Source organism: Balaenoptera physalus, assembly GCF_965194825.1.
Source record: "Balaenoptera physalus genome assembly, chromosome: 7".
In the NCBI taxonomy this organism is placed as follows: Eukaryota; Metazoa; Chordata; class Mammalia; order Artiodactyla; family Balaenopteridae; genus Balaenoptera; species Balaenoptera physalus.
The window spans coordinates 82,604,280-82,629,099 of record NC_138886.1 but is presented as its reverse complement, the minus strand read 5'-3'; the positions used below and the strand labels follow the sequence as shown (position 1 = coordinate 82,629,099).

The window sequence follows — 24,820 nt, the reverse complement described above, 5'->3', positions numbered from 1 at the left end:
AGAGAAGCCACCGCAATGAGAAGCCTGCGCACCGCAACGAAGAGTGGCCCCCACTCGCCACAACTAGAGAAACCCTGAGCGCAGCAACAAAGACCCAACGCAGCCAAAAATTAAAAAGAAAAAAAAAAAAAAACTTTTCTTAAAACTGAAAAGTCTAGTTTCTATTTGGTAAATATTTTAAGCTCAATTTTTCCCTCAGGGAAACTGTAAAAGTTAATTTTTTGGTACATGTATAGGTATGTGATCAAATTAACAGCAAAGTCAGTCTTTGGCCTTTCATACTCTTAGCTACTATATACAAGAAGTATATTAGAATTAAATCTAACAATACCATGGCAGTCTCCTTTGTAAGTATTCTGAGGGAAGCTCATTTCTCTTAGTGTGCAAGTATCTGCCAATGTTAAGGAATATTTTGTCTCTATTTAGATCAAAGCATCCATGACCTGTGCAGCCAAGTAATCAAAGAGAAGGCCAAGACTTTAAGTGGAATGGAACCTATAATCAGAAGTATTCTAGTGGATTGTGAACAAATAGAGAGGAAGAATACTAACATACACTTTTCCTGGGAGAGTTACTTTCATTGGTCCTCTTATAAGGTTTATTACAAAGTTCACTATCTCACTAATCACTGAGAAGGGAAACTAGATGTAAGGACCTGATTATGTGTGTTTAATTGGCCAGGCTACAGCAAACCAAAACACCCTTCAGAACCAGGCCAGTACCCCGGGGTTTAGTTCTTGTATGGGGAAAAATCTGTGCCTCTTTCAAAGGGTGAGCTGATAATTAAAGTTACTTGTATTCTGAAGACATCACAAAAATGGCATCTATAGACAACTGATGGAAATTTTCTTTAGATATTTAATTTATAGGCATTTTTCTGCTTTATGTTTTCTATTAACCTTTTATCATTGAGGCTAGAGCTGAGAACTAAAAGCCCTATCACTCAAGGAACTTAATTGATTGCAGTGATGAGTACTATGGAGAAAATAAAGCAGGGTAAGGGAACAGAGAATCAAGGATGCTTTTTTTTTAGTTAGAAATTGTTTCTGAGTTAGGCAAACACACGAAGCTGTAAAAACCAGATGTAAGCTCACCAACTTAAAAATTGCTTTTCAATTGACCCAGTGCATGCATGCTCAAAAGGGGCAATTATCATAAATTGCATGTGAACACAGAAATCACATCCAGCCAGTTTTTATGGGAGGGGAAGAGCACTGACTAATTTTGCTGAGCCATTGGAAACTGCTCTAGATCTACTGTTTTGATCTATACAGTTGCTTAGGACTTATTTCAAGTTTAGGATCACATTTCACTTAAAAATTTTTTGAGATATAATTCACATAACAAAAAATTTACCATCTTAAAGTGCACAATTCAGTAGTTTTTAGTATATTCACTGTGTTGTGCAATCTTACTAATTCCAGAACATTTTCATCATGCCAAAAAAACCTCTGTTCTTATTAGTAATCAGTCCCAATTTTCGTTTTCTCCCATCCCCTGGCAACCACTAATCTCTCTGTCTCTGTGGAATTGCCTATTTTTGCCATTTCATACATCCTTTAGTGTATGGCTTCTTTTCCTTAGGATAATGTTTCCAAGATTCATTCATGTAGCCTGTAAGAGTATTTCATTCCTTTTTATGACTGAATAATAACCCATTATGTGGATATACCACACTTTGTTTATCCATTCATGAGTTGATAGACATTTGGATTATTTCTATTTTTTGGCTCTTATGAATAACCATGCTATGGAATGCTATAAACATCTGTGTACAAGCTTTTGTGTGAATATGTTTTCAGTTATCTTGGGTATACGCCTAAGAGTGGAATTTCTGATTCATATGGTAAATCTACATTTAACTTTTGGAGAGATTGCCGAACTGTTTTCCATAGCAGCTGCACCATTTTACATTCCCACCAGCAGTGTATGAGGGTTCCAATTACTTTACATCCTTGCCAACACTTGTTATTGTCTTTTTTATTATACCCATCCTAGTGGATGTGAAGTGGTATCTCATTGTGGTTTTGAGTTACATTTTCCTAATGACTAATGATACTGAATATTTTTTTCATGTGTTTATTGGCCATTTGTTTATCTTCTCTGGAGAAATGTCTGTTCAAATCCTTTGCCCCTTTAAAATTGAGTTATTTGTGTTTTCAATGTTGAATTGTAAGAGTTCTTTATATTTGCTAGATACAAGTCCCTTATCAGGTATGATTTGCAAATATTTTCTCCCATTCTGTGTTGTCTTTTTACTTTTTTGATGGTGTCCTCTGCATTGCAGAAGTTTTTGCTTTTGATGAAATCCAATTTATCTTTTTTTCTTTCGGTTGTTTGTGCTTTAGTTGTCATATCTAAGAAACCATTGCCTACTCCAATGTCATACATACAGATTTACACTTGTCTTTCCTTCTAAGAGTTTTATTGTTGGGACTTCCCTGGTGGCGCAGTGGTTAAGAATCCACCTACCAATGCAGGAGACACGGGTTCGAGCCCTGGTCCAGCAAGATCCTACGTGCCACGGAGCAACTAAGCCCATGCGCCAGAACTACTGAGCCTGCAAGCCACAACTACTGGGCCCGCGTGCTGCAACTACTGAAGCCCATGTGCCTAGAGCCCATGCTCTGCAACAAGAGAAGCCACCACAATGAGAAGCCCGTGCACCACAACGAAGAGTAGCCCCCGCTTGCCGCAACTAGAGAAAGCCTGTGCGTAGCAACGAAGACCCAAGCAGCCAAAAATAAATAAATAAATAAAAAGAGTTTTATTATTTTAGTTCTTGCATTTATGTCTAGGGTCCATTTTGAATTAATTTTTGTATATGGTGTGAGGTAGAGGTTCAACTTCATTCTTTTGCATGTGGATATCAAGTTGTCTCAGCACCATTTATTGAAAAAAACTATCTTTTCCTTATTGAGTTGTTTTGGCACCCTTGTTGAAAGCTAATTGACCATAGATGTTTGAGTTTGTTTATGGACTCTTGATTCTATTCCATTGGCTTATATCTTATGCTAGTGCCACACTTGATTACTGTAGCTATGTAGTAAATTTTGAAGTTGGGAAGTGTCAGTTTACCAGCTTTATCCTTTTTCATATTGTTTTGGCTATTTGGGGTCCCTTGAGTTTGAATATGAATGTTAGGAACAGCTTATCCATTTCTGCAAAAAGTCTGTTGGAATTTTGATAGGAATTACATTGAATATGTAGCTATATTTGGGGAGTATTGCCATCTTAACAATATTAAGTTTTCCAGTCCATAAACATGGGTTGTCTTTTATTTATTTATATGTTTAATTTCTTTTAACCATCTTTTGTAGTTTTCAGTGTACAAGTCTTATGCTGCTTTGGCTAAATTTATTCCTGAATATTTCTTTTCTTTTGATGCTATTGTAAATGGACTTGTTCTATTAATTTCATTTTCAGATTGTTCATTGCTAGTGTATAGAAATACAACTGATTTTTGTATATTGATCACAATTTGTGGTGGACAGTAAATTTGGGTTAGAAACACACCACACCATGAATCAAGGAACTTAGGTAATGTTTACCCATACAAACTGACTGAACGAGCAGAAATCCACCTTTTTTTTTTTTTTAAATTGGCCGCGCTGCACGGCTTGCAGGATCTTAGTTCCCTAACCAGGGATTGAACCCGTGCCCCGCTGCAGTGGAAGCTCGGAGTCCTAACCACTGGACTGCTAAGGAATTCCCAGAAATCCAACTTTTTGTTGTTGATGATGATGATCACTTTTTAGCTGATTATTTTAAGATTATTCCTTCAGGAATTATTTCTGTTTTTCTTATTGCTAGGTGAAGGATGGTAAGAGCATAGAGCACCGCTAGGTAATTTGGCTTTTGTAGTCTATAGTCTCAGGTCTTTCAAATGTATTTTTCCTATTTAAGTAAAACACAAAAGGAACAATCCTCAGCACCCTGTCTCTCTGTATCATGAGGATACTTTCTGCATATTCCTCAATGCTATATATTTTAAAGATTAATGGTGATGCAGAGAAAGCTAATTTATTCAACCAATTTCTATGTGCTAGGTGTTATGCTAAATGCTAAATGCTAAAAAAAAACAGTTTAATAAATCACAGACCCATCCACCAAGAAGCACTCAGTCTGTTGAATAAAGACAGACAGTAACATTTTGACCATTTGAACGCGTACAAGGAGCCTGGCACTCTAGTGACATACAAGTGAGTAAAAGGCCAGGTTTCTGTTTTAATGGGACTCACAATATAAAGGAGAATATAATGGCTCTGGTAAAAATATAGAGGGCACTATGGGAATATGGAGGAATGGCTTTTAACGTTCAAGGGTAAGGGAAGGCTTCCCTAAGAAGGTGCCCCTTGTGTCTTAATGGACAAGTTGGGTTTTAGAAGGTATAAGAATAAGAGGAATGGCATTTTAGATCAGGAAACCCCATTACAAAGGCTAAGAAAGAGGAGACAACACCATATACTCAGGGAACTGTGAGCAGTTTAGTAATGGTCCTAGTACACTGGGGACTCCAAATAAGGATCTGCTGAGTGACTGAATTAGTGCTGGGTGTAAGGGATGGCTGAAGCTGAGGATAGGAAGGTAGCTTAGATCACAAAAGGACCACACTAAAGAATCGAAAGGCTATGGAAAGCCTGCTGCATTTATTCTGTACAATTTACACAGCAATTGGACTGGTTTACTTTTGCTACCCGAAATCCTTTTTCTTTAGACATAGTACAGATGATGTACAAAATACCAGAAGAGAATTTAAAACCCATTAGGTAGAACTAATTATTTACAAATAATTTATAGGTGATATCTATGTCTATATCTATGCATAACATCGATTTTATTCACTGCAAGGCTCCTGAGGAAAATCCTTTTTTTTTTTTTTTTCGGTCTAGTGTGAGAGGGTATTTTAAAAATTTATTATTTTTGAAAGTATAAAATAGCCTTTCATAAAACAATTCCATATTCATGTAGGTCATTTTTCAAATTCAAGTTAGTGACGTTTGACTTCATATAAACAGTACACTATAAATAACACCATAGTAAGGGCAAGGGAAGGAGGTAGCTGAGTCAAAATACTAGCAAAGCCATATTGACATTTCTATTTTGTAGTGGGCAGTGTGAAGGTAGAATGAAAAAGTTCAGCTTATTTGATTTATCCAATTCTCTTGAAAAAGAATTTTTAAATTAATTATTAATCAGGAATAGTTCTACTTACAATCTTAATATTACTGTGGGATGATTTATGATCAGTCTATTAAATTGACTGAATTAAAAACAATAATACTACAACATTTCCCTCTTCTCACTTGGCATTAATTTTTTCTTAAGTGTAAGAAAAAATTTTTTTCTTACATTTTTTCTTGTCATTTCTTTCAAAGTGACAGCATATATGGTTTGAGTCAAATAATTACAAGGCTTCTAACAATAAACAGAAGGCCCTGCTCCATTGGTCGTCACTCTGATGCCTGCTTCTCAAAGGAAAACTGCTGTTCTACTATTTGATTCCACGTTTCTCAAGAGCACATTTCTACTGCCATGGCTTAGTTATTCCGTTTTAGCCATTTTATGCCATTTACTAATTTCCCAATGTGCTTATATCCCATTGTTCAATGTTTATATATCTTAATCCCTATTTTATATATTGTCCACAGCATCCCATGTTATATCAGTCAGGAGAGGTTAATTATGCTGCATTAACAAATTACCACAAAAACCTCAGTGGCCTACAACAATAAAGGGTTACTTCTCATTTACACAGCATGTCGGTGGCAGGCCAGCTGCAGTTCGCGTTACGGTGTCTGCATTCAGGACTCAGATGGCCAGAGGCAGCCTCTAACAAGCGCCCACCTTGTGGCAGGGCCAGAGACATGGCTCTAAAGCTTCTGCCTGTGCCTCTATTTCCCTGGCCACTGTAATTCACCCTGCCAGGTCTGACATCAATGGGGCAGGGAAGTATAATTCTCCTCCAGGAAAGTAACATCAAGTATTAAACAATCATATAGTCCACCACAATTATTTTGTTTTCCCTGGAATTTATAGCCCCCTCTTTCTTGGGTTGCTTAGTTTTCTCTATACCCTATTCACCATTTCATCTCTATATGTTCCACCAGAGCTGTGAAATTTCTCTCATAAGGTTCAAACACAGTAGGTAATCGATTAATTCTGTGGTTTTTATAGTTGTTGTTGTTTTGTTTTTTCCTTGGAGACATCCCTTCTGGAGCCCTCCATCCTCCTGTGTCAGAGTAGACTGTTTGCTCTCCAGGCCTGCCACACAGTCATCATCCTGGAACTTCCCTTCACCTTTATCTCAGGAATTCTCCCTATTTTCTCCTTTGTTGGAGCTCCTGTTTACCAGGTAGGTCCTATGTGTTTCTGTTTCTTGGTTTACACCCTTATTTTGATGAGGCATCTCCCTCTAGTAGATTCCTGAGCATATGTGAGTTAAAATTTTTTACTTTGACATCTTTTTCTGCTCCCTCCATTGTCTCTGTTTCCTCTGTTTCTTTTCTTTTTTTCTTCTTCTTCTTCTTTCTTTCCTTCCTTCCTTCTTTCCCTCCCTCTCTCTCTGCCTTTTTCTTTTTTTCTTTTTTTCTCCTGTTTGTTCATTTCAGGCTCTTTCATGTAAGGAGGTTTCTTCAAATATCTGCAGATCCTGGACTATTCACTATTGACTAACAGTGGATGAGAGCTTCTGTTGGTAGGAACAGGACTTGTCTACTGTTGGGCTTCATTGTAAAGAGATAGGTGACAAGCCACATTCTCCATTACAGAACCCCCAATTGTCAATATTTGTAGGCCTTTACTCTTGGACCAGCTGGTTTTCCACCTAGAGGAAGCTTCTAATTCCCTGACAGGATCCCAGCATTCTAGAATCTGAATTTGGGAATGAAGCTGGGGTGGGGGGGATATGTCTCATAACTCAACATGCACAACTTCATTTAATTCTGCTTTTCTACGAAGTGAGTCATCCCTGTCCTTAGCTCTGCCTGGGGTCCAGAGGAGCTCTGAGTCAAACTCTCCAGAAAGTAAACTTCCTATCTGCTGAGTTAAGGCAGCAGGGAGTGGGTTAGGGACTGGGGGAAGGAAGGATCCCACTGTTCATCATAAAATCTTCATAATAAATTCTCATTCTCAGTTCCACTCTACTTCTGCTTTCAGAGGTGCGGCAGCTCTAGCTTCAGACCCTTTCCAGGGTCTGGGATGTGAAAAGGTTCACTCTGGCTGGCTCAACCTCCTCCCAGAAGCTTAGATATTAAATTTCCTAGTTTGGGTAAGTTAGTTGTCACTCATCCATCTCCTTCCATGTTCCTACGTTTGTTGACATCCTTCTTCAGCAGGGATCTTTTATCCTGTTTGCATTGTCTTTATGGGTTTATACCTTTTTTATCCCTTCACTCTCATTTTAATGAGGTATCTGGAGTGAGTAGAGAAAAACATGTGATCAATGCACCGTGTTTAACCAGAAGTCTCCTTACCATTAACATGAATAGATGTAACGAACATGTTTTCTAAGTGGGAAAAGTCCAAGTATAGTTATAGGCAATTCTATAAGAATTAGATATAGATTAGTACAATAATATACCTAAATTTTACTGAGTGCTTATATGTGCTAAAAAGTCTTTTAAATGCTTATATGTATTATATATATTAATATTTTATCCTCACAATAACCCCATGAGATGGATGCTGTGATTCAACACCTAGCAGTCTGACTCCAGACCACCTATGCTATATAATGGGGTACTTCATGTTTTAAACTACAGGTAATCTTGTTATTTTCAACTTGTCAGGCCTCTAATCAATCCCTATTTATTGTTAGCTTAAGCTATAGCTGAGGTTTTTCACATAGAATTTTAACATTTACAGCACATTATTTGATGTGGCAAGGCTAGCGTCACTTTTGATGTGTCTATTTGAAGATACATGTTGGAGGTAGGAGTAGTTTATGACAAATTTTAAAGCATAGTCATTTAAACTGGGAACCCTGGCATGTGTTTGTTTTATAATACTGACAGATGGGCATTTCCTCTTAAAGAAAGCAGTCACCATCTGTAATCTGAGAGGTCAAAGAGAAGCAATTAGAAATCTCACATTAGTAACAAAACTTTAAAGTGCCTGAAACATGCAAGAGTTTAACATCTTAAATCACTGATGGCCTTGAACATCTTAATTCAGAGCATTCAGCCCCTCATTCTTTGAAGATTTTAGGACCAGGCTCATTATCACTCTCTTCAAGGCTACTCACTACTCCAACACCACTGCCACGTCTGCAGATAATTCCTTGCAAGATATAGATGTAGATATAGACATAGATATCTTTCAAATCCTTACTGCCTCTCAGTTCCTTAACCATCTCTCTTGGAACGATCTTTGCCCTCTGCTATCTCAGCTACCCACTCTTATGGTCATTCCCTACACCTTGACATTACTGACATTACTTCTAATTTTAATTTCAAGCCTACTACTCTCCAACCCATCTCTTCTCTTTTCAGGTCATTCTCTGTGGTACCTAAACTCCAACAATTCTTCAACCTGATCAGAATCACCATTCCATTCACTCTCCCATCTTTTCACAGTTCCCCACCCCTCTCAAAGCCTTATTTCTTACCACATCTGAAATTATAATGCCTCCTTTGCATCTACCCTCAACTACCCTTTGCCGATCTCTCCCCATCCTACTTGCCCAGCCAAATCTCAGTCCTGGGTAATCCAAAACTGCCTACTCAGTGCTTGCGCATCGCATGAGCAACTAAATCTGTCTGGAGAAAAATGCACAACCATACTGACTGGTCTCACTATAAATTCATGGCCACTCACTCAGGTGCGTCCTTATTAGTGCCTGGAAACCTTACCATGTTTCCCTCATCAATTCCCTCTCCCACACTGACAGACTAGTATTTCATCTCTCTTCCCCTCTCCCTCCCCCACTAACTACCCCCTCATTACTTTCAGTTAATAACTACATGAGCCACAGTAGGCTAAACTGCTATAACAAACAAAAATGTTATGGCTCCCACTCAATAGAAATTTATACCTTGCTCACAAAATAATCCAGAGTGTGTGTTCTAGGTCAATGGGCAGCTCTCCTTCATCCCTGCACGTTCTTTCTTGTGGTTCTGCCAACCTCAGGGACTTGTAGTCATCTGTATAATCCAGCTGGCAGGAAGGAAAAACGCATGAAGGAGGCACACTGGCCTGGCAGTGGCTGACATCATCTCTGCTCACATTCCAGTAGCAATAACTTCACCTTTGACCATACCCAACTGAAAGAAAGGCTGAGAAAAATAGTCTCTGTGGTCAGGAAGAAAGAAAGAATACATTGTGATGGACAATTAGCAGTCTCCCAAAATGATCTTGTTTCTTATTTCACTGAGAAAATAGAAGCAACTAGAAAGGAACTTCTATTTTGTCCCACTATCAAATCCACAAGCCTACTTTGATATGTCCCATATATGTGGGGACTGGAGGGATTATATTTCTAGGCTGTCCCCAATCACAAAGGGGCAGTTTCCAAGCTTTCAGTTAGAACAACATGGTCATGATGACCACACCACCTAATCACAAAGTTCAAACATACCTTCTTTCCTTGCACTTTTCGACCTCTGTGGTTTTGGATATTGTGATCAACCCTCCTTCCTGCCCCTGTCTTTGTGAAACTCCAGCGTATCTTGCTTTAGTGATTCTGCATTTCTCTGGTTCTCCTCCCACTTCCTCCTCTCTTTCTTTGCTGGCTTCTCTATCTAGATTAGATCCCTTCTTTATTTGTTGGCTTTTCTCATCTAGGTCTGAGCTTCTTAAACTTTAATGTGATACAAATCACTTGGGGTTCTTGTTAAACTGAAGACCTGATTCAGCAGGTCTGGGGTGGGGAGGGCTGAGATTCCACCTTTCCAACAAACTGCCTGGTGATGCTGGGCCAGTGCGGCTGGGCCACTGACCATGCTTTGAGTAGCAAGGTTCTAAAGAAGATGTTCTCCAAGATTCTGCCCTTTGTTTTCTTCTTTTCTCTCACAGTGATATCACCGCTAGGCTGATAACTTCCCAATCTATCTTCTAGTTCAACCCTCTTACCCTTACTTCAAAACCTTTACATCTAACTTCTCAGTGTCCACCTCTATCTGGCTGTCTCAACAATCTTTCAAACCCTTAAAATGTCCAAGTCTAAATTGACATCTCAAGAAGCAGTTCCTATTCCTATCTCTAATTGTCTTTTTTCTATCTTCTATAATTATCTCCAAACTCAAAACCTCCATTACCTTTTATTTTTCTCTTCCTCCTTCATGTATGTTCTCAAGCAATCCCCTCTTACTGGAAAACCAATTAATCAAATGCCAAATTCTGTAGATTCTGCTTCCACATCATCTTTTAGCCAAGCTCTTTTAAATTCCTCCTGCCTTACCTTTAGTTCAGATTTATCATTACCTTTTACCTGGCCTATCGCAAGTCTATCTGACCATTTTCCCACCTCTGATTTCTGTATCCATTCACAGAGAGATCAAAGAAAAGCAAGGTTTTTAAACCCCCAAACTTTTAAACCACAAAAACTAAGTAATGATTTGAATACAAATTCTTCCACTTGGCATCCCAGGCCCCGTTCTCCTCTGTGTCTGCCACTTCTCAACATGCCCTAGAGCCTTACCATTTTCTTTTCCTGAACACAACTTCCATTGATTCACCTTCATATATGTTCTCATGCTGTCTCTTCTTGCTGTAAAGCCATCCTCGTCTCCTTCAAGGTCAGTCCCAAATGCCTTCTCCTCCTTACTGCCTTTCTTTCCTGATTCCCCAGACAGGTCTGAGCAGTTCCCTGATACTCTGCAGTACTCTGTATTTTTCACATGGCATCTGTCATGGTTTGTCTTTTAACTGTTTTATCCTTGTTTTATTTCTTATTTTGAAGGCAAGGATAACAGCTTTAACTCCCCTCTGTAACCCTGCAGCGTCTTACCTATGGGGGCGTCTACTATTAGCTGAAACAAAGTGATTCAGGAAGATAACGTGACGCAACGGTAAGCAGCACAGAATTTGAAGTCAGTACAGGTGTGTTCCGGCTGTGCCGTTTATTAGATGTGAGGCTTTGGGTAAGTCACTTAACTTGGCTTGTAAAATGAGAATCCTAGTACCTGATGGAGCACCAAGGGAGGTAATGTGAAAGTGCTGTAACTCTACAGAGAACTGGGCAATGTTCATTATTTTCCTTACAGAGAACTGATGCAGTCTTTCTATTCAAATCTTGTTTGCAGGACCAACCCTACTTCACGAACTGGAGGTCGAGACCGGAGGGGCTGGGAATTCGGGCCCCCACGTTCCACTGGCCCTTTTCCACTGCAGGGCTAACTGCTCTCCGCGATGCAGGTGAAGCCGCCCAACTGCAGGGGAATAGCCTGGAGTCCTACTATTCTCTCGGGAGGCCTCCGTCCTTCCACCTACTCCGGGAAAGCCCTTCTCTTCCCGGTAACCCCGAAGACCGCGGCGCCGCCGCCTACGTGAGACGTTTGGACCCTGCCCGGCCCCCGTAGCTCCCCTTCTCCAGCAGGTGGGTCTGGTCCTTTCCCCCAACTCCGGGCGCTCACGTCACCCGCGAACCCCTACCCACGCGACAGCGCCGCAACCAACCTGGAAAATAAACAAACCCCCGCGCGCGGCGGCAGGCGCGCCAGGCCCCTCCCCCGCTCCGCCCCGCGGCTCTCACGCCGCCCCCACCGCCGGGACTTCCCTCCCGCCCTCGGCTCGCGGCCGCGTTTTCCCCGCCCCTCACCGCAGCCCGCAGCCGCGCTCCCTACAGCGGTCCGCCCGGCCCGGCGCCCCGGGGCCCGTTAGTGCTCCGTGCCCGCTTGCGGGGCCGCCGTGCGACCCCCGCCCGGCGCGAACACGCCCCTGCCCCCCGACACTTGACCCAGCGCAGTCCCAACGCCCAGTGCGGCCGCCCCAGGAGCCGCGGAGCGGCGGCGGCGGGGGGAGGAGGGAGAGGAGGGCCGTGCCGGCGGCCGGGGAGGCCCGGTGAGTACGCGGAGGGCGGGCCGCCTCGCGGGGGTCCGCTCCGGGGCCCCTGAGGCGGTGGTGGCGGCTCGGCCGCGCCGCTCCATGCACCCCCGTCTCGGCAGTTGGGGACTCGGCCTGAGGCGATGGGCCCCGCTGTCCGGAGCCGCTGGGCAGAATGCGCGGGAGGGCCGCTCCTTGGGAAGGGCCGCGGCCCCGACGCTCGGCGCTGGTCTCGGGGGCGGCGGAGAGAGACCCGCGCCGACCTCAGGCCCAGGCGCCCGGGCGGTGCCTGCGGCTCCCGAGACCCCGCGGGGGCCGGGGCCGGGGGCCACCGCGGTCGCGGGGCCGTCGAGTGACAGGTGCCGCCGCCCCCTCCCCGCCGCGGGCATCGCGCTCCCGCCCGGGGAGCCAGGCGCTCGGAAATTTCTGGAGCTTCGAACTGACTCGCTGTTTTCTCCCTTTCAGGTTTTGAAGCTGCTTCTCTGCCCGAGTTAGGTCTCGCCCAGCTCTGTTTCCTTCTCTATGTACTTTGCGCGAATAAGTTTTGGAGCCTCGGTTAACAGCCTGTGGGTGAAATTTGTCTTTCATTCGTGAATGAGGTATAGTGAATTACTTTTTGAGTAAAGTGCTCCTCCTCCTCTCCGCTAACTATTGAAAAGTAAAAGGGAGAAGGGTTTTGAATTTTGTTTGTTTTTTTGTAGTTATTGTTTGGAACAAGCAGTCTTCCAGAATTTTTGTCATCTCTAGCACTTAGGGTGCTTGGTAGGTATTGAACAATGATAAAAAATGACTTATTAAATTGTCTTTTCTCTCCGCCTTGTTTTAGATTTTTCATTCTTACCTTAGTTAGATTCTGCAATTGAGTAGGTGCTATGGCTTTCATTAGAAGCACTAATGAAAGATCGTCTTTCCTCTACTGAAAAGCCAGTGACATTTTCTCTGCACCGTTTAGTACTATTTCTTTACGTAGTAAACGTGCTTGTGATTGTAACCTGAATCATCAGTTTAATAAATTTGACTTGCAACCATAAGAATATTGAACTTTGTGGCAATTAAAAAATTTTTAAATCTTTAATCTGTGGAAACGTAGATTTTTTTTTTCTCAACAGGTTCATAACACTTAAGTTCTCATCAGTCAAATCCTAATTAATGGAAGATATTGTCATAAATGGTTACAACAAACTTATCTATAAGATAATCAGTCAGGTGGCTTCACTCTTTAAGAGTGAAGAACCCAGAAGTTGACCAAGAGATCACTGGGGCAATTGAAAATACATGTGCTTTATTCATGGGCGAATCCCTTAGGTCCTCAACCGGTACCTGCTTGTACTTTTTGCCTAGGTTTTTCAACCCACAGAAATTAGGTGATGCGGATTGGAGAGGGGAGGCAGTATTTAACTATGAAGAAAAAAAAATGGAATTTAGGATATACCCATTAAGTTTATATGGTTTGTTTGCACTAAGTTTGTTGCGAGCAAAGTTTTGGTATGCTCTTGGCACTTACTGGTTGTGAACCTTACTTTAGAAGAAGCCAAAGTGAAAGATATTGTGTAGTTGTGTTATTTGAGGAACAGAACGTAAAATAATACGATAAAAAAATTTCACCAGGTATTAAGTCACTCATACTCAATGCCATTTCATTTTATGGTTTTTTTTTTTTTTAATCTAAGCTATATTTCAGTGAGCCCACACTAGTTGGTATCTACATGGTATTCACTTCTTTTTTCATTAGGCTTACTGGTCGATAGTGTTAATGGAAGATGACTGTCATTCCATTTTATAAAAGGGATATATTTGGTCTTGATTGAGGAGCTTATACATATACCAGTTTTGAAGTGCCCTAATTGTGGTTCCCTGGACTGAGGTATGGCTACTCCTACCATCTTTCTTGACCTTAGAGAGATCATAGTCTAAAGGGATTACATCATAGTGGCACTGGTCCTCAGGGCCTTAGTAGAGGAGCCCAAGAGGATCAGCTGTTTATAAATCCTTCTGCTTGCAGTTTAGGCTATTCATTTTAAAAAGCAGTTTACTTAAGCTCCTCATGTATCCTAGTTCTTTTTAATCGATACTTTGAAACCAGTTGTGTTTCCTAAACAAATATGCTAATAATCACTGTTAACTAACATTTGCATTCTGGGAATTGGGGATTATCTCTAGCGCACTTTGCATTTTCTTTTGCTCCATTCTATTTTAGAACATGTCTTTGAATGCATAGATAGCTGTGTACTTGGGGAATGTAAATATTTTTTAAAAAACCAAATTCAATAAATGTATCTTCTGTGTGCCAGGTCCTGTGGTTTTGTTAGGGGTGGAAAGAAGAAGCTCTTGCCTTTCAGGATGTTGAAATCAGGATTATAAGGGGCTAGGCACAACAGTAAACAGATAATTTTAAATAAATCTATTCAGTAATAAAAGTAAATATAAACTACAGAAATATTACAAAGGAGGGAATGATTAAACAGGCAGGTCAGAGAAAGCTTTATAGAGATCCTAGCATCTGAGCAGGATTTTAAGGAACAAATACAAGTTGTAAGTGGAAGAGATGGAGGGCATTTTAGGCAAAAGGCACAGCAAAAAGATTTGAACAAGTAAAACTCAATGTGTGGTTAGGAAGTTTTAAGTAGTTTGTTTTGCTGGAGTACAAAATCTGAGGAAGGACAGTTGCTATAGAAAGCCCTAACATATGCTCTAATATTTAATAAGTAATTGGCTTTTCTAGTATTGAGTATATATAAAGTGGAGACTTCACTATAATTTGATTTTGCTGCGATTTTAAGTATAGAGGAATTAATAGTTTTTACTAATGGATTCATTAAGACATTATAGAATGTGGCACTTATATGTGATGAGCTGCCTGCATATTTATATTTGTAAACTTACTTGTTTCTTGTGCATTTGACCTGAAACATTTGTTTTCAAATTATCTTTCAAATTTTCTTTTGTCTTCCTTCATCTACTTAAATTAGCCTTTAAATTATTTTTTAAAAGGAGACTCAGGATTTCCCTGGTGGTCCAGTGGTTAAGACTCTGCAGGTTTGATCCCTGGTCAGGGAACTAAGTAAGATCCCATATGCTGCGGGGCGTGGCAAAAAAATAAATAAATAAATAAATAAAAGGAGACTCAAAGGGAAGAGGAAGAAACATAGGAAATAATCATTAAATTTCTGGACTAAAAACCTAATTTGTGTAGTATTTTAGTAATTTTTAACTATTTAACATAGAGCACTAGCCACTGCATTCATAGACTGATCAATGTAGGTAGCTTAGTGGATGTCCACTGTATTTTTGTTTTGTGTACCTTAATTATGTCCTTGTTATTTAAGTGTATGTTTATAAATGAGCATTTATGTATACTCAAGTATCTGGATTTTAAAGACCATGTGATGGAGAAAGAAAGGGAAGATAACAGGGGGAGGGAGAAGAACTCTGAATCTGTTTATCCAAGTATCTCTTAGATATGACCATAGGTGGAGATGCAGAAGTTTAGGACACAAGATCTCTAACCCTAGCCTCACAAGAATACTAACCCTAGCCTTTCCCTGAAATAGTATCTTTAAAAGTCTAATGTTTTTGTGGTCTGCTTATTTATCTCTTTTTCTCTTCAAGGTTTTAAAGCAGTTTCAAATGAATTCCTGGATTGTATAACATGATTATCTTTTTGCAAATTCTGAAAAATTTGTTAATGAAGGCAATGTTTTCTTAAAAACATGAACCATAATCAGTCTTTGACAATTGCTTTGTGTCATTTATCTTCTCAATCACTAACATAAAAGAACCTGAGGCATGTCATTGTTAATTCTGACCTGTAGTTGCCCTTTTTAAGTTTTGACACAGGGCAGAAAAATCAATATTGCATTGATTACATTATGTTTCTCTTTTTTGAATTTGGGTATAGATGACCATTTTTCCTTTTCACAATGAGAGTTTTTTCTTATAGAAGGAATATGGTCGTTACAGAATATTTGGGGAAATAGTGAAAACTATAGAAAGGAAAAGGAGTAGTCCCATGCATTTCCTTCTTTTGGTATGTAAATAAATAATACACATATTTACACAAATTGGGGATTATTTTTATATTTTTATTCCCTTCTTTCATTTAAAATTTACATTTCCCCCCTCTTCCACCTCTGAAGTACTGGTTAGTGTATGGTATATAGATTTTTGATGTAGTATACAGATTTCTCTCATGGCTAATGAGGTAGTTGATGTGTTGGCTGTTTATCACTTTTTTTTTTTTTAAGTACAGCATGAGTACAGATGATGAGCCCTTCCAGTTGTCCCATCTCCTTACTCCCTCAGCTGCTGAGTAGAGCTATTTTTGGCCTTTAATATTTACTATTATGTAGAGTATAGTGCAGGTGGCTACCACTCTCCTATTCTCCCACCTGTACCCCTTACCAAACAAGGGATCATTGGAGGTGAGCATTTCCCCTTTCCATTTCCCCTTTCATTAGTTAGAGAAAGTATTTTAACACATGGGTTGCTAAGATGTAGCATAGGTAGCTGCCTCAGGAAAATAATTATTTTGAGTGTTTATCACTGATTCTTTTGTCAGTTAACAGTATTTGTTCCAATGCTTTCTTTTCACTTTGTCTTTCTTTTATTCTTTTCATTCATTCAGGAAACATTTATTGCTTGTTGTGTGTGTCCACTGTATAAGACATAGTCTCTACTGTGATTCTTGGGTTTCAGATAGATTGGTGTTTTCCTTATGCATTATGTTAGGTATAATCTTTAGGTCTCTGACTCTTCAGTGGCCGACTGCTCAACCACAAATTCTCAATGCCTAAAAACTTTTTTCTTTTCATTTCAAAGAAAAAAAATTTCTGTGAGCTTTGGCGAGATATTTAGAACACCTGTGAACATTTCACTCATGCAGAACAATCCAAATATGAAATTCACAGTTTTGATATCAGTCCTGAAATGGAGAGGAAATGTATTTGTGTAAGCTATCAGTGATGATAAGGTTAGATTATATTGCAGTAACAACCTGAAAACAGCAGCTTAAAGCAGCAAAGTTGCTTTCTTGCTCAAGCTGCATATCCGTTACAGGTTAGTAAGGAGATTTTGTTCATTGTAGTTTTAGACTCCATCAGACTTGACTGTAGGAGGCTTCATCTCAGCATACACTTCCACAATAACAGAAGCAGAGTAAAGAGAACACGGTGAACCATGTTCTGGCTTTTAAAGCTTCTTAAAGCTTATATTTCACTGGTAGTCACATGGCCAGCCTGCATTCAACATGAGAGTGATACGTAATTCTCTTTCAGGGAGGGGCAGTGAATATTTGTGAACAGCTATCATATGCAATTTATAGTTGCGACAGTTAAAATTAAATACAGTAGTTGTAGAACAACTGTGTAGGATTAGTGTACCTAAAGTGGTCAAAGCTACTAAAACTTACAGGATTTTAACATGGCATGTTGAAGTTGAAGCAGAATTAATGTTTTCCATAATATTTTTGAGTCTGGAATTTCCTTTTCATTTTGTAATATTTTCTTCCTTATAGTAACTTACAAAGCCTTAATTCTCATGTCTGTGGGAAAGATTTAGGCCTAAAAATACGTCATAATTTTAATGGTGTGATGTCATCTCTGTATGTTGTGGTATTTTATCTTAATCCGTATGCTTCTGAGCATAGGAGCAATAGGTATTAACATGGTATTGTAATAAAAATACTTTGATTTCATAACTATTAGATGACATCTTCAAATCTCAGTTCTTCTTTTGATTTTTTTTCATTGTTTAACAAAAAATTGAAAGATTTCCAAATAATTTTCTAGATTCTTAGGTTAAGATGGAAGATTGAACGTATGCTTCTCATTTTTGTTCCCTCCTGAAAACATGCAAACTGTAGTGTGTGGTTAGCTTTCAAAATGGACCTCAGTGATCCTCACCTCTTAGTATTCACACTTTTTTTTTTTTTTTTTTAAAGACTTTTTTTTTTAAAGGAATTCCTTTATTTTTATTATTTATTTATTTATTTATTTATTTATTTTTGGCTGTGTTGGGTCTTCGTTTCTGTGCAAGGGCTTTCTCTAGTTGCGGCAAGCGGGGGCCACTCTTCATCGTGGTGCGCGGGCCTCTCACTATTGCGGCCTCTCTTGTTGCAGAGCACAAGCTCCAGATGCGCAGGCTCAGTAGTTGTGGCTCACGGGCCCAGTTGCTCCTTGGCATGTGGGATCTTCCCAGACCAGGGCTCGAACCCGTGTCCCCTGCATTAGCAGGCAGATTCTCAACCACTGCGCCACCAGGGAAGCCCAGTATTCACACTTTTACACAGTCCCTTCCCACAATGAATAGGGTGGACCTGTGTAAACAGTAGGATATTGTGGAAGTAACAGTAGCTAGTTCAGATATGAGCACTGTGGCTCGAGACAGACATGATAAAACTGTAAAGAAAAAGGAATAAGTAACACAAATCAGGATAATAATTATCTCTGCACAGAGTGGGAGTTGGGGGGTTGCTATTGGGGAGAGGCATGGGGTGGGTTAACATTTTGTCAATCTTAGTGCTAGGTACTTGGAGTGTTCCTTTTTTTAAAGAAACTTAATAGTTTATTCAGTTATGTACTCAATACATTTCAAAATAAAAATAAACAAATTTCTCAGTTTCACAATTTATTAAGAGAATCTGTTTCTTTTGAATTGAGAGAGTACTTGGTCTTCTAGTAGTTACAAGGCTTCTTACTTAGAAATTGCAGAGTAAGGTTCAGCAAATCTAGTTTCAGGTCCTGACTTTGCCAGTAACTTGCAGAATGACCTAACCAGTCTAAGTACCAGTTGCCTCATCTGTAAAAAAGGATTTGGGTTAGATATTACTAGAGGATCTTTTTTGTAAAAAAATTTTTTTAATTGGTGTATAGTTGATTTACAATGTTGTGTTAGTTTCTGGTGTACAGCAAAGTGATTCAGTTTTTTATATATATATATGTTTTACTAGAGAACCTTTGCTATCTTGTCTTAAGTTTAACAGGCTCTTAAAAAGCTGAAAGGTACCAACAAGGGATTAATTTCCAAAATATACAAACAGCTCATATAGCTTAACATCAAAAAAAAAAACCCAATCAAAAAATAGGCAGAAGACCTAAATAGACATTTCTTCAAAGAAGACATACAGATGGCCAACAGGCGCATGAAAGATGCTCAATATTGCTAACTATTAGTGGAATGCAAATCTAAACTACAGTGAGGTATCACCTCACACCAGTCAGAATGGCCATCATTAAAAAGTACAAATGATAAATGCTGGGGAGGCTGTGGAGAAAAGGGAACCCTCCTGCACTGTTGGTGGGAATGTAAATTGGGGCAGCCGCTATGGAGAACAGTATGGAGGCTCCTGAAAAAACTAAAAACAGAGTTGCCATATGATTCAGCAATCCCACTCCTAGGCATATATCTGGAGAAAACTCTAATTCAAAAAGATACATGCAACCCAATGTTCATAGCAGCACTATTTGCAATAGCCAAAACATGGAAGCAACCTAAATGTCCATTGACAGATGAATGGTTAAAGAAGATGTATATACATACAATGGAATATTACTCAGCCATAAAAAGAATGAAATAATGCCATTTGCAGCAACATGGGTGGACCTACATATGATCATATTAAGTGAAGTAAATCAGAGAAACTCAAATATCATATGATATCTCTTATATGTGGAATCTAAAAAAATGATACAAATAAACTTATTTACAAAACAGAAATAGATTCACAGACGTAGAAAACAAACTTACACTTACCAAGGGGGGATAGTGGGGGGAGATAAATTAGGAGTTTGGGATTAACATATACACACTACTATATATAAAATAGGTAAACAACAAGCACCTGCTGTATAGCAGAGGGAACTATAGTCACTGTCTTGTAATAACCTATGATGGAAAAGAATCTGAAAAAGAATATATATGTATATATATGTATATAAATAACTGAATCACTTTGCTGTACACTTGAAACTAACACAACATTGTAAATTACAATAAAAGAAAAAAAAGCTAAGAGAGGTAGGGGACACTGAGACTAGTGAACTAAAAGATAATGGTGGAAGGTGATTTTGAAAAGTTCCTTTGGTTGAGAGAATTTAAGTTCTCTATTTTGCTGTCACTTCTCTAGAATCAAACTTAAGGCAGAATTTGTATACGGTAAGAATGTTCTTTGTTTCCTACTCCTTTTTTCCTGTCTTGGAAGTTGGGGATAAGCATGTAGTTGGACCAATGGTCTCTGTGTGCGGTGAAAAATGATATTCTTACTCTTCCATTGTAAACCATATTGATTTAGGATGTTCTCCATAAATACGTATATATTAATCAGATTTAGGATGTTCTTCATAAATATGTATATATTAGGATAGTCTCCATGAATATGTAAATATACAGCAGTGTATTTAAAAGAAAGAGGAAAAACATTAATTTTTGGAAACTGTATATGGAAAAATGAATACATTGTATTGGTGGTATTCTTGTAATAGTTGTGAAATCTCAGTATATCATTTTTCTGTTTTATATTATACAGTCTTATGTTGTTTACTTAAGTTTAAAAAGTATGTTATTGCCAATAGAACTGTGTGTATGAATCCAACTGTTACTAAATTCAGTGTCAGGAGAAGTGTATATGTGTGTGTGTGTGTGTATATATATATATATATATTTGTTCTAAAATCTGAGACAAATTTTACTGTGTTTATTCATCTGCCTCCTTTCTCCCTTCCCACAGGAATTATTCTTGACAGAAGTATTTTAAAAGAAAAATCTTTCCAATGGCCTCAGCAGTACTTAGTTCTGTTCCCACTACTGCTTCTCGTTTTGCCTTGTTGCAAGTGGATAGTGGCAGTGGTTCTGATTCTGAGCCTGGAAAAGGCAAAGGTCGGAATACTGGGAAGTCTCAAACAAATAAATCAACTACAAATGAGAAAAAAAGAGAGAAAAGAAGAAAAAAGAAGGAACAGCAACAGAGTGAAGCAAATGAGGTAGCAATTATAATTATTCATGTCTGCTTTCCCAGTAGGTTGTATGCGTCATGAGGGCAGATACTATCTTGTTGACCTATGTATCCACAGTCCTGGTCCATAGGTACTTGGTAAATATGACTTGAATGAATGGATATAAATTTGTGTGTATTTGAAGTCAGATGTAATGAACATATTTTAAATTGCCTTTTTTTCTTTTGTCTGTGGAAGCTTATGTGCTCATTCCAAAAAGTTTCTGAAAAACAGGAAAGTCTTAAAAGGAAACAAAGGTCATTTGTAAATATAACTAGAGATATAACAATTAATATTTTGGTATGTGTTTTCTGTATACATATATAAGTTTACTTGAATATATAGATACATTCATATATACATTCATATTTTACTTAAATGAAAATGAGACTATATAATAGACTTTCATAACTGGCTTTTTTAAAATTAGCATGAGCAGTTTTCCATATGAGTAAATAAAGATCTACATTATTTTAAATGACTCCACATTATTTAAAATTATGTGGCTTTGTCATAGTTTACTTAATCAGATTGTTGTGATAAACATTTAGGTTGTTTCCCCTTTTTTCTTTTTTTTTTTTTTTTTTTACTGTTATGGACAATAAGCCTATGACTAGACAATAAGCCTATGACTAGCCTTGAACATACATTTTTATGCATTTGATGGTCATCTGTTTCTTAAGGGTAGTAAACAGGCCCTTCTCCCCTAGACATGCCTAGCATGAGTTACATGACCAACATTTAATGCGCCCATTTATTTTTAAAAGAAACGTTGAAAAACAACTCTAGCCTGTGTCTGTTTGTCTTTTAACAGAAGAAGCAGTCAGGTATTAAGGACTTTTCTCAATATCACTTAATGAGAGAAGTAGTAAAAGTGTTTTTTTTCCCCCCTATATTCATTTTATAATATCCCAAGACTTAGAAAAAGCCTTTCCAATTTGTTTATTTCCATCACCATTGCTTTCTAAGTATCTCTTTAAAATGCTGCCACACAGAGAGTCACTTTAAAAGACATTTTTCTCACCATACAACCTTTCAGAAGTTCAGTCTTAACAGAACTTTTGATTGCCCACCATTTTCTTTTTGGTATTAGATGTGGGGAACAGAAAATAAGGTAATAGTGGAGTTTACATTACATTGCTGAGAATGAGCCTGAGGATCCTCCCTTCCCACTTCCACAGCTATAGTTCTGTCAGTCTACTTTCTGTAATAAATCAGTAGTGTACCTGCCATGGCTTTGTCTCTAGTAGCATCCCCTCTACTCTGTCTTTTCCACAGCAGAAAGCAGCTGCTTAAAGCGATGTTTGTATCTCATCACTCCCTCTTGCAGAACAGTCTATTGATTATCAGTTAAATTGTTGATCCTTGATTTAAAGCCTCTTCATTGGTTTCCTAGGGCTGCTGTAACAAAGTACCACAAACCAGGTGGCTTAAAACAACAGAAATTTATTCTCTTAACAGTTCTAGAGGCTGGAAGTTCTAACCATGGCGTCAGCAGGGCCAGGCGCTCTCTGAGACTGAGTAGAATTCCCTCCTTGCCTCTTCCTAGTTTCTTATGGTAGCTGTCAGTCCTTGACATTCCTTGGCTAGTGGCTGCATCTTTCCAGTCTGCCTCTTTTGTTACATGGTGTTCTCTTTGTGTATCTTTGTCTATACCCTTCATTGGATTAGGGCCCACCCTAATTCAGTATAACCTTAATCTTAACTTGATTATATTTGCAAAGATCCTATTTCCAAATAAGGTCACATTCACAGACAGCAAGGGTTAGGCCTACAACATATTTTTTGAGAGAATACAATTTAATCCATAGTAGCCTCTCAGTATTTTTCTCCCTGTTTCAACCTCTGTGACTAAGATTTTTCTTATTGTTGGGAGTGGCTTGGCCAGTACAGTTTTAGTTCATTATGTTACTTTGTGAACTAGGCCCTGTATTTTTAAGGACTAGCAAAGTAGTTGTTAGAGTTCCTTAAGCTATCTTCTCTCACTATTTAAACTTTTAAATTTATAAGCTATTAAACTTTAATCTTATTGAACCCTATTGTTTTGTATTTTAAAAGGATACTTGTTATCCTGTTCTCTACTCCTATGAACTTCCCTTTAGTAAAGCAGACTCATTAAAATGGTGGTATAATAGAGTATAATCCATTCTCACTTATTAATCATTTCATCTAGAAATCCACCAAAATTATCTCAAATGCTGGTGAAATTAGCATTCTACAAAAGACTACAAAAAATTCAAATAGCGACTTTGTGAGTTAGCATAATGAGTATTTAGAAGTATAAAAATATTGATTTCTTAACTTCCAAAAAAATCATTTGTATCCCAGGATTGGTAAACTGAATTTAATTTTTTGTTTGTTTGTTTCATAGCTCAGGAATCTTGCTTTTAAGAAAATTCCCCAGAAATCCTCCCATGCCATTTGTAATGCTCAGCATGAGCTATCATTACCAAACCCGGTACAGAAGGATTCACGGGAAGAAAATTGGCAAGAGTGGAGACAAAGAGATGAGCAGGTACAGCTAAGTAAATCAAATTGTTTTGCTTTGGTTTTCAGTGAATTTTTGCATTTTTAAGATAGCAGTGCATCTGACCATGACACCACTGTTCTGAGGAGCATTTTATATTGGATTAACTCACGTGTGTCTGCTACTTTTTATAAGAGGTTCTGGTTTTTATCTACTAGGAAAGCAGATTGACACATTTACTATATTTGTTAGTTTTGGCAATTTCAAGCAGTTATTTTCTGAGTTTTAAATTCATCTGCCTTTTTACAAATGAGGGAGATATAGGGAAGGGAGAAAAACAGGATTAAATTATTTCAAGTAAAAAAATCACATTTGTAAGACCAGAGGTCTCTTATTAAAAATACTCAGTGAAATCATTAGAGAAGTGCAAATCAAAACTACAATGAGGTATCACCTCACACCAGTCAGAATGGTCATCATCAAAAAATCTACAAACAATAAATGCTGGAGAGGGTGTGGAGAAAAGGGAACACTCTTGCACTGTTGGTGGGAATGTAAATTGATACAGCCACTATGGAGAACAGTATGGAGGTTCCTTAAAAACTAAAAATAGAACTACTGTACGACCCAGTAATCCCACTACTGGGCATATACTCTGAGAAAACCATAATTCAAAAGGAGTCATGTACCACAATGTTCATTGCAGCTCTATTTCCAATAGCCAGGACGTGGAAGCAACCTAAGTGTCCATCAACTGATGAATGGACAGAGAAGATGTGGCACATATATACAATGGAATATTACTCAGCCATAAAAAAAACTTGAGTTATTTGTAGTGAGGTGAATGTACCTAGAGACTCACACAGAGTGAAGTAAGTCAGAAAGAGAAAAACAAATACCGTATGCTCACACATATATATGGAATCTAAAAAAAAAAAAAAAAAAGGTTCTGAAGAACCTAGGGGCAGGACAGGAATAAAGACGCCAACGTAGAGAATAGACTTGAGGACGTGGGAAGGGGGAGGGGTAAGCTGGGACGAAGTGAGAGAGTGGCATGGACAGATATACACTACCAAATGTAAAATAGATAGCTAGTGGGAAGCAGTGCATAGCACAGAGAGACCAGCTTGGTGCTTTGTGTCCACCTAGAGGGGTGGGATAGGGAGGGTGGGAGGGAGGAGATATGGGGATATATGTATATGTATAGCTGATTCACTTTGTTATAAAGCAGAAACTAACACAGCATTGTAAAGCAATTATACTCCAATAAAGATGTTAAAAAAAAAATACTCAGTGACAGTTTTACTTAAAGAAAGAAAGACTTTGAGGAGAAACTTTTCCTTTTCAACCTTGTTGTAAAATAGTTTATGACATTTGTTTGTTT

At 38.7% G+C, this 24,820-nt stretch overlaps 1 protein-coding gene across 3 annotated transcripts in view; it reads left to right on the top strand.

Annotated features, from left to right (window-relative positions):
* The first annotated feature begins 11,775 nt into the window (after window positions 1-11,775).
* The window catches only part of GKAP1 (G kinase anchoring protein 1), a 79,948-nt gene continuing 66,903 nt past the window's right edge, over window positions 11,776-24,820 (top strand). The window contains exons 1-4 of one of the 3 annotated variants that reach the window (XM_082469836.1): window positions 11,776-12,000; window positions 12,448-12,581; window positions 20,705-20,957; window positions 23,341-23,484. In XM_082469836.1, coding sequence (XP_082325962.1) covers window positions 20,748-20,957; window positions 23,341-23,484 — 354 coding nt within the window. In that variant the 5' untranslated portion in view covers window positions 11,776-12,000; window positions 12,448-12,581; window positions 20,705-20,747. The remainder of the gene's footprint in view (window positions 12,001-12,447; window positions 12,582-20,704; window positions 20,958-23,340; window positions 23,485-24,820) is intronic. The other 2 variants (XM_082469837.1, XM_082469835.1) reach the window with 2 other exon arrangements.